The sequence below is a fragment of the Charadrius vociferus genome, unplaced genomic scaffold (genome assembly GCF_000708025.1).
Source record: "Charadrius vociferus isolate BGI_N301 unplaced genomic scaffold, ASM70802v2 scaffold59, whole genome shotgun sequence".
Classification (NCBI taxonomy): domain Eukaryota; kingdom Metazoa; phylum Chordata; class Aves; order Charadriiformes; family Charadriidae; genus Charadrius; species Charadrius vociferus.
This window is the reverse complement of record NW_009661371.1, coordinates 8,622,375-8,631,409: the sequence shown is the minus strand read 5'-3', so window position 1 is coordinate 8,631,409 and position 9,035 is coordinate 8,622,375. Positions and strand designations below refer to the sequence as shown.

Here is a 9,035-nt window from a genome sequence, read left to right as displayed (position 1 = left end):
CCCTCAGGGAGGAGGGATCCACCACCCTCTCCGGCCGCACGGTCTCCCGCCCCGGCCACCTCCTGTCCCAGGCAGCCCGAACCGGGCACCGCACCCGGGTGGCGTCCCAGCAGTGCTGCGGGAGGGACAGATCGGTCCCTTGGCCCCGCTGCCTGCGCACACAGCTGGCCTGCAGTCGGCCTTTGCCATGAGGACACACCGCTGCTGCTGCTGCACCGCCACCTTCTTGTCCTCCAGGACCGTTTTGGCAGAGCTGCCTTCTAGGCAATGGCCCCAGGTTGTCCTGGGATTACTCTATCCCGGGAGCACGACTTTGCATTTACCTTTGAACTCCATAATGTTCTGGCCATCCTGTGTTTCCAGCTTGTCAAGGCACCTCTGAATAGTAGCTCTGCCCTTCAGCTTGTGACTGCTCCTTCCAGTGTAGTGTCACCTGCGGGCTTGCTGAGTGTGTGCAGTGTCCCGTCTTCCCGTTCACAAATAGAGGCATTAAATGGTGTTGGCCCTTCACTCAGTAGCTGACCACCAACCAGCCTTGGACCTCGGTGGTCCAGCCAGTTTTCCATTCACCCAATTTGATTATCAGCCTGCATGTCACCTGCATGGCTAGAAGGTTACAACTGGAGACCACATTAAAAGCCTTCTTAAGGTAAACAATATCTGCTGCTCACACCTTATCTGTATAACCACTCATCTGTTCGCAGAAGCCAGCCAGGTTGGTCAAGCATGATTTGCCATTGGTAACTCTGTCCTGGCTGCTCCCAGTCCCCTTCTTGTTTGCTGTGCACCAGAAAGTGTTTCTGGGATCGTTTGCCCCGTAACTTTCTGACTGATCTGCAGTTTTCAGGAACCTTTTTCTTGGCAATCTTGCAGGCTGGTATGACTTGCCCTTTTCCAGCCATCAGGAGTCCACCTTTATGACTATGACATTTGAGCACTCGCAGGGACATCAGCCACCCCCCTCACATGTATCCTGTCTGGTGCCATGGACTTGTGCATGTCCGTTTGGCTTCAGCGATCCTTCCCTTGATCTTCTGTGTAATGCTGCATTCCCACAGACTCTGCCTCTGGGCACAGGGACTTGGGAGGCCCAAGGAACCAGGCAAAAAGGCAGTGAACACCTCACCCTTTCTGTGTCTTGTGTCACTAGGTCCCTTGCCTCACTTATCACCAGGCCTTCCCATAGAATCCGGGGTGATTGACGTCCCCCGGGGGGACCAGGGCCTGCAGTCGCGAGTCTTCCTCTAGCTGTCTAAAGATGTACCCATCACCTCCCAAGTGCTTGTTACCTGCTCTGAGGCAAGGCTCTGAGCGTTTAGGCTGCTTCTTTGCGCAGATCACAACCCCTCCTACTTGCCTCCTTGCTGCTCTTTCCTAAAGAGCCTGTGCCATCCATTGCAACTCTCCACTCACATAAGCTTCCCACGTTGCCTCTGTGGTGCCAGCGGACTTGTACCTTTGTAGTTGTGCAGGGACTCCTTATCCTTCCTGCTTGTCCCCCTGTGGCGTACTGTTTGTGTGGACTCTCCAGATGGGGACCTTTTACGGGGAAGTGAAGGAGTTTCCCCCACCATGCTGTTGCCCAGACATCCTCACTATCCCCTGCTTCTTTCCAGGCCTACCAGTTTGGGCCACCCAGTTTGCCTGGCTGCTGCCTGCCCACCCCCCTAATCCCTTCAGGGTTCCTGTCACCCCTTCCTGACCTGTGCCCACCTTGCAGGCATCCCTTTTCGGGCCGTGATGTGCCCATCTCTAATGGCTCGGGTTTCCTGGTGTCTCCGGATGGGCTCATTGTGACCAACGCGCACGTGGTGGCAAACCGGCGGCGTGTGCGGGTGAAGTTGGCCAGTGGTGAGCAGTATGATGCTGTGGTGCAGGATGTGGACCAGGTTGCAGACATCGCTACCATCAAGATCAAGCCTAAGGTGTGCATTGTGGTTGTGGAAACACTCCCTTATTTCCCTCCCATCTGCTCACCGTTCTCCTCTCTTCCAGCACCCGCTGCCCACCCTGCCTCTTGGGCGCTCCTCCGAGGTGCGGCAGGGAGAGTTCGTGGTGGCCATGGGCAGCCCATTCGCCCTGCAGAACACCATCACCTCCGGCATCGTCAGCTCTGCCCAGCGGGGCAGCCGGGAGCTGGGCCTGGCCACCTCTGACATGGAGTACATCCAGACTGATGCTGCTATTGATGTAAGGGGACCTTGCGGTGCACGGCGGGTTGGCACCTCCTCCTGGCTGCCCTCTTTGGGGAGGGGGGAGCTGGGGAAGGGCTGCGGGTGCCATGAGGTCAGAGGAGGCTAAACACAGAGCACTGGGAGACGAAGGGATTCTGGCCCCTCACTTGGGGCTGCGTTTCTCGGCCTGACCCTGTTTTCTGGACTCTGCCTCCCTACCGCGGGTCCTGCTGTGTGAGGATGTCTCTTTCACGGCCTGTTTACTGCTCTCTTCTCTGCTGCAGTTTGGGAACTCTGGCGGCCCCCTTGTCAACTTGGTAAGTTCTCCTACTTGCACCCTTGCTGGCCGGGGCAGAGATGTGCTGCGTGCCCTTCGGTCTGTGCCCCCTGGGGCTCGGTGGCCCTTGGTGGGAGCACTTGTGGGTGCTACAGCTGCCGGGAGGGAGGGACTGTGCGTGCTCCCGGCTCTTTGTGAGGAGGAGCAGGGGATCAACGCAGTGTGGGAGCCCTGTGCGGCGTCTGTTTTGGGGAGCCTGAGCCAATGGGACTCTGGTGTGCCTGGTGAGGCCAGCATGGCTGATGGTGGCAGGGCAGGGGGGTGCTGCATGGGCTGCAGCCCGTTGGGACCAGTCCCCGGCCAACCTTAGCAGGGTCAGGCAGAAGAAGCAGGCTGGGAAGGGATGGGTGCACAGGTGGGACTCCAGGCTTGCACAGTAGTTCTCCTTCTCTCTACAACGATGCAGTGCCCTTTCCCCTGCAGGATGGCGAAGTGATTGGGGTGAACACTATGAAGGTGACATCAGGCATCTCTTTTGCCATCCCCTCAGACCGGCTGCGAAAGTTCCTGCAAAAGGAGGAGCAGCGCAAAAGTGAGTTGGGTGCCTCCCTGCTGGGGTGTTGGGGGAAGGAGGAGAATGAAAGAGGGAAGCTCTGGCACAGCTGGGCTCTGGGCCCTTTTTCTGAGAGAAGGACAAGCAAGATTCTCCCATCTGGCATAAAACTCCCCTCCCTCATGGGAAAGTTGTGCTGTTACTTCCCTGCCCACAGGGCCCTAACAAACTGCAAGGAGGATGCTGGCTTGCATCTGCTGCAGATAAAGACTTTTAAAGTGTCCCAAGTAGCTTGCATTTAAGTCCCCATGGATAGAGGAGGATTTTTTTGGTGTCCATTGCTACTTTCCATTAGATCTCAACATATGTGTAAATCAGTGGACCATTTGTTGGTGTTTAAAAAGGGAAAGGATGACCTGGCAACTGGGGGCTACTTAGCCTTGTGTATACTAATGGAAATGCAGGTGCAGGATTCAGCTATATTGTAAAGGACAGGTCGTTAATTTAGTCCTGTAGAACACTGCCTGGTTTTGTTCCTTTGTGTTTGTGATAATTTATTTAATGCAGACTCTTGCTATGTGGTTCTCATGTTGACACCATGGGGTAATATTCTCAGTCAAAAAAATGACAACTCAAACCAGGAAAGTGAAGTATGCAATACCTGTAAAGTTCTAACCGGTCAATGGAACTTAAATAAGCTGTTGGTAGGGAATCAGAATGACTCCCTCCCCACGATGTCTGCCTTTAGGTGTGTGGACTTTGTGACTCGAGTGGCTCAGACCAGCCCTATTTTGAGTGCATGTCTGTTTTCAGCCTTGTCATTTGATGTCCTTTCCTTTGACAGGCTCTTGGTTTGGCAATACAGAGACAAAGCGCCGTTACATAGGAGTAATGATGCTGACTCTTACGCCAAGGTACGTGTCCTAAGGTCGGGGTCCAACAGGCCAGTCTTGTTGGGGCATGCTGGCTGTGTGACGGGATCTTCCAAACTAACTGCGAGTGCCTGTTTTTGGGAGGATTGTCTTCACAGCTTAAGTATTCACTCTCAAGTCATTTTGTGCTCATGTTGTGTTTAGACTCTAGGCTGTGTCAGAGGTAAATTAGAAGCTTGCAGGTTTCTAGACTTGTGGCAGAATCTCCAAGCAGATAAAAAGTCCCTGAAACTACCCCCCAGAGTGCCAGATCAGTCTATAATTGTCATTGAGGGGAATTCAGTAAAGAGCCCTTGTAGCACAGCATGAATGAAGAGCCACCAGAACATTGTGTAATTAATAGATACACAATATATCAGCTGAAAGTTGTGATGAAACAGTTGGGCAAGTTGTATTTTCTGGAAGGAGGGATCTACCAGGTTAATTGCTGTGGTGCGGAAACCGTTCTAGAAAGTGGGACATTCAGAATAAGAAATGGCAAGTTTCCCTGCAGTAGAGTTGACTGAGGGAGGAGGTGAACAGGTAGGAGAGCAGGCTTTGTTGGTGCACACACAGCGTGGCTGCCACCCGCAGGGCGGTGTGAGGCTCATGGCTGTGGCTTGGGAAGGGCGTTGTGTTGTCTCTGCATCTCAAGGAACGCTCTGGTCAGCAACGAGGACTGCGGACAGACAACCAGCTTGGGTGTGGTAGAAGGATCACCTGCTGTCCTTGCTTCAGCTGGTCCCCAAGACATGCTTGTGGCCTTGGTGGCCAACCAAGCACCCTGAGACAGGCGCCCTGCAGGCAGTGGCAGCTGTGCAGTGCTGAGGGCTGGACAGCCCTGGTCAGGTCTGCAGGGAGCTCCGCTCAGGGCAACGAGCCCTGGGAGGGAATTGCTGCAGGAGCTAGACCTGAGCGCCTACCAGTAGCCTCCTACACATAGCAAGTCCATGTGGTAGGAGCGTGCTAGACCTGCACTGTCACCTCTGAGAGCAGTTCTCCGCTGGTTCCTTGGCTCTTGCAGCCATCTTTCAAGAGACTTTTAACTGACTCTTGGGCTCAGCATGCTAAGTGGGGTTGGTTGTGGTGTGCTTGGCAGAAACACTTTTCAGGGCTGTGCTCTGCCCTTGCTAAACCTCTTGTGGCTCTGGTGTGTTGGTTGGGTTTGCAGGCTGTCTGCGCTTCTGGACACCATGAGCAGTCACTGGGGTTCCTGCCTGGGACACAAAGGGAGGAACAGATGCTCTGTTCCTCCCAAGGTTTGGGGGAGTGGGGTGGGTGGGGAACACTGTCAGCATTGCTGGCATGCCCAGTAGGTGCCCAGATGCCCGGTAGATGGTGCTGGTACTCGGCAAAACCTGTGGGAGGTGGGAGTCCAACCTCCTCCTGCTTCACTGGAGAGGCGTGCAGGACAAAGTCTGTCAAGGAAGAAGCGTGAAATGCTTAGGACCTGGCTCCTAGGAAGTGGGTCCAGCTTCACCACAGCCAGTGAGCAGTCTGGCAGCAGGGCCTTGGAAAACCATCTGACTACAAGTCTTGTTTGTGCCCAGTTACTGGGAAGATCTCTCAACAAGGGATTGCTCGCCTTGGAATTGGGTGATCACGCTGTCTGAACATGCTCATTTGAAAGGCCAGAAACTTACCCTAGCACAGGAAAAAGGAGAAGCTCCATGTTGGATACCAGCTCCTCGACATCCTGGTTCTGCTGCACAGATTGACCGGCAGGCAGGAGCTTCCCGAGACACCAGACTTTTGCTCTGCTGCCTGAAGGGAATGGAGGTGTGCCAATGGCTTTGAGCTCAGCTGTGGTGGAGCTTGAAGGTATGCTTACCTCGGCCACAGAAAGCCAGGGGAAGAGACAGGGCACTGACTAGCACAGCCCTCTGCAGTCATCTTACAGCATGGAATAAGTAGGAACTGAGCAAAGGACTTTGAAAACAGCAAAGCAAAGAGATGATTATTTGGAACAGGTTCAACATGAAAGTGCTGCTGGGGTGTGTTGCTGGTCAGGGCTGTTACTAGAGGGATTCCAAAACATGGGTTCGTTCTTCATACATTGTGTGATAAAACTTGCTGATGTTGTAGGGTTCAAAAGAGCAACTAGAAAACTTCACAAAAGAAAAGCCTTACTGGCTTTTAAATGCAAAGATGCAGCATTACAGCTCAGGAGCTTCTTGATCCGGGCAGCTGGAGGCCATAGGCATCTGGGGAACTCTCTCATCTGCAGCTGGCGTGGTAGGCGATAGGGTGGTGGGAAAGATAGACCCCTCATCTCACTGACCTGTGGACTGGGTCTGGCTGAGATGGAGTCATTTTCTTCATAGCAGCCCATGTGGTGCTGTGTGTTAGATCTGTGACCAACGCTGTTGGTAACGCACAGATGTTTTAGCCGTTGCTGAACAGTGCTTGCATGGCATCATGGCGTGCCCTGCTTCTCACTCAGCACCCCAGGGAGGAGGCTGGCAGGGGACATAGCCGGGACAGCTGACCTGGACCAGCCATGCCATATGACATTGTGCTCAGCCATAAAACTACGGGGGAGTTTTTCCAAGGTAGCCATTGCTCGGGGATTGGCTGAGCATGTGTCTGCTGGTGGGAGGTGGTCAGTGAGTGCCTTTACATCACTTGCCTTTTTTTTTTCCCCCTCCTTTTTTTCCCCTTTTCTTTCTTTCTTCGCCTGTTAAACTATCTTTATCTAGACCCACGAGTTTTCTTGCTTTTGCCCTTCCAATTCTCTCTCCCGTCCTGCTGGAGGAGTGACCAAACAACTGGGTGGGGACTTATAACCTGCCAGCTGGGGTCAACAGTCCACTACAGCCAGGTGCAGCCGCTCTTAGTGCTGTATAGCCTAAAATCACAAAATCATGCTTTTACTATGTTTGTAGAGAGACCTGCTTAAGGGCATGTATTGTTCAGTGTTAGTGACTGAGGTGAAGAAGCAGACTTGACTTCGTAAACGTGCAGACCACATCAAATTAATAGTTCTATCTGTAGTGCACAGTGGCAGCACAAGAGAAAACAGGCAAAAACTGAAACACATTAAATTCCATCTGACGGCAAGAAATCACTTTTTTACCGTGAGGAGGGTGGTCAAAGCCTGGCACAGGTTGCCTGGAGAGGTCAGAGAGTCTCCAACCTTGGAGATACTCAAAACCTGACTGGACAGAGTCCTGCACAACCTGCTCTGACTGAGCCTGCTTGAGCAGGGGGGTTGGGCTAGATGATCTCAAGAGGTCCCTTCCAACCTCAACCATGCTGTGATCCTGTGAAATCAAGAAGGGATGGCAGTTTGCAAAGGCCTGTGAAAAAGTACAGTAGAGTTCAGCAAGGAACAGTGTGAAGTAGGGAGCCATAACTGGCTCAACAGGTACCTGATGAGGAGCAAGGAGCTGGGTGTAGTGACTGTGGGAATTTCTGGAGCTGCAGTGAATCAGAGCTGACGTCCAGTGTTTGAGGGAAGAACGCTGTTCACACAATGCATGGTCCCTCCATTCTGGTGAGATCCAGCTGAAGTGCTGTGTCCAGTTCTGGACACTTTCAGGAGGGGTGAGGAGCAGTGGGAGAGACTCCAAAGAGGAACAGTGGGAGGTGCAGAATTTAAGCTAGGTTTAGAAAACCTAATCTGTGGGAAGATTGGAGGAACTGGGATTGTTTAATCGATAGACTCCGGAGGAGAGATGCAGGTATACCTCTGCTTGACATGTCTGGCAAAAAGAGGGGTCACAGCTTTTGTTCTGTGTCCTGCCCACCAAAGGCAGAGAAGTGAAGCTGCAGCAGGGGAGCGGTAGACCTGATAACCACGAAGGACAGTCTAACATGGGGCGGCTCGGACAGGGGACTGCATCACAGCAGCTGTGATCCAGCTGGCAGCTGCTCTGGTAGTTTCCAGCTTTCCCTGGCACAGTCGGGGCTTTTGTCCTCTTGTTTTCAACAGGAAGATGGTGGTGTTTGGGTGCCCCTGGGGTTTGCAGCTGGTCACTTGTGCTTAGCAGTGTGCCGGGATGCAGGTTCTGTGCCGTGGTCTCCAAGCCTGCGCAGGCATAGTGGGTTGGGACCCCTGCTCTGCCTCCCAGCTCCTTACCAAGATGCTGGTTTTCACTCTGCAGCATCCTGGCTGAGCTGAAGCTGCGTGACCCCAGCTTCCCCGATGTCTCCTACGGAGTGCTAATCCACAAGGTGATCATTGGCTCCCCGGCCCATCAGTAAGTGCTGCCCTGTGCCTTGGCGGGTGGCATGGGAGAGCAAACTATGCAGCATGGGATGTATTTAGCTCTGAGTGTTTTGCTCCAGAGCAGCAAGGCTTGGGCCCTGCAGCTGTCAGTCTGCAGCAGAAACCGACTGATGATCCTTGCCCAGGCTTGGTGTCCTGTTGGCTAAAATGCCTGTGTGGCTGGAGGAACGCCTGGTGCAGCAGCCCAAGCCTCCCATAGTGCCTGGCTCTCCTTCCTTCTGGGAAGACAAAGCCAAGCGTCTGCTTCGCCCGCTGTGCGTTCCTGTCATCGTTCTCCCCACAGGGCAGGGATGAAGGCAGGTGACGTCGTGCTGGAGATCAACGGGCAGGCGTCACGCCGCGCGGAGGATGTGTACGAGGCGGTACGGACGCAGCAGAGCCTGGCCTTGCTGGTGCGGCGTGGCTATGACACCTTGCTGGTGAGCGTCGTCCCTGAGGTCACGGAGTAGCGGTGCTGTGGCGCAGGCTGCCGCAGGCGCTGGCTGGCGGTGCTGGCCGAGAGCCAAGGACGCAGGACTGAGCCGTGACTGTGCCGGTCAGGGAGAGACTGAGAGCTTGTGAGGGACTGGAAGGGGCCAGGCAGAGTGGCCCAGCCCAGTGCTTGGGTGGACTTGTGGTGCAACTGCTCCCTTCTGTACTCAAATAAAGCACTTTTCTAGGGACCCTCCAGTGCTGTGTGGCCTCCTTCCCATGGCAGTGGCAGTTGCCTAGGGGAGGCTGGGCTGTGTGGGACCCTGTCCCTCCTGTCAGTCCTCACATGAGTCCTTCCAGCTGGGGAGGAGCACAGCGGCTGTGCCTCCAGGGATCTCCTCGGTGTTAGAGTAGAGGTGTCCTGCCACCCACTCGGCACCCGCACAGGCTGTGATCCAACTCTTCCATCTGTAACATG

At 54.2% G+C, this 9,035-nt stretch overlaps 2 protein-coding genes across 2 annotated transcripts in view; one reads left to right on the top strand and one right to left on the bottom strand.

Annotated features, from left to right (window-relative positions):
- Positions 1-336, bottom strand: part of AUP1 (ancient ubiquitous protein 1) — a 14,415-nt gene extending 14,079 nt beyond the window's left edge. Inside the window, exons 1-2 of the mRNA XM_009893788.1 lie at positions 324-336; positions 95-260 (exon numbers count right to left, since the gene is read on the bottom strand). Coding sequence (XP_009892090.1) covers positions 95-260; positions 324-336 — 179 coding nt within the window. The remainder of the gene's footprint in view (positions 1-94; positions 261-323) is intronic.
- A 266-nt stretch (positions 337-602) lies between these two features.
- On the top strand, positions 603-8,729 carry HTRA2 (HtrA serine peptidase 2). Its single transcript, XM_009893786.1, has 8 exons — positions 603-649; positions 1,721-1,925; positions 1,996-2,190; positions 2,459-2,491; positions 2,935-3,043; positions 3,849-3,918; positions 8,022-8,117; positions 8,430-8,729. The coding sequence occupies exons 1-8, from the start codon at positions 603-605 to the stop codon at positions 8,593-8,595; spliced, it is 921 nt and encodes a 306-aa protein (XP_009892088.1). The 3' UTR covers positions 8,596-8,729.
- The last annotated feature ends 306 nt before the right edge of the window (positions 8,730-9,035 follow it).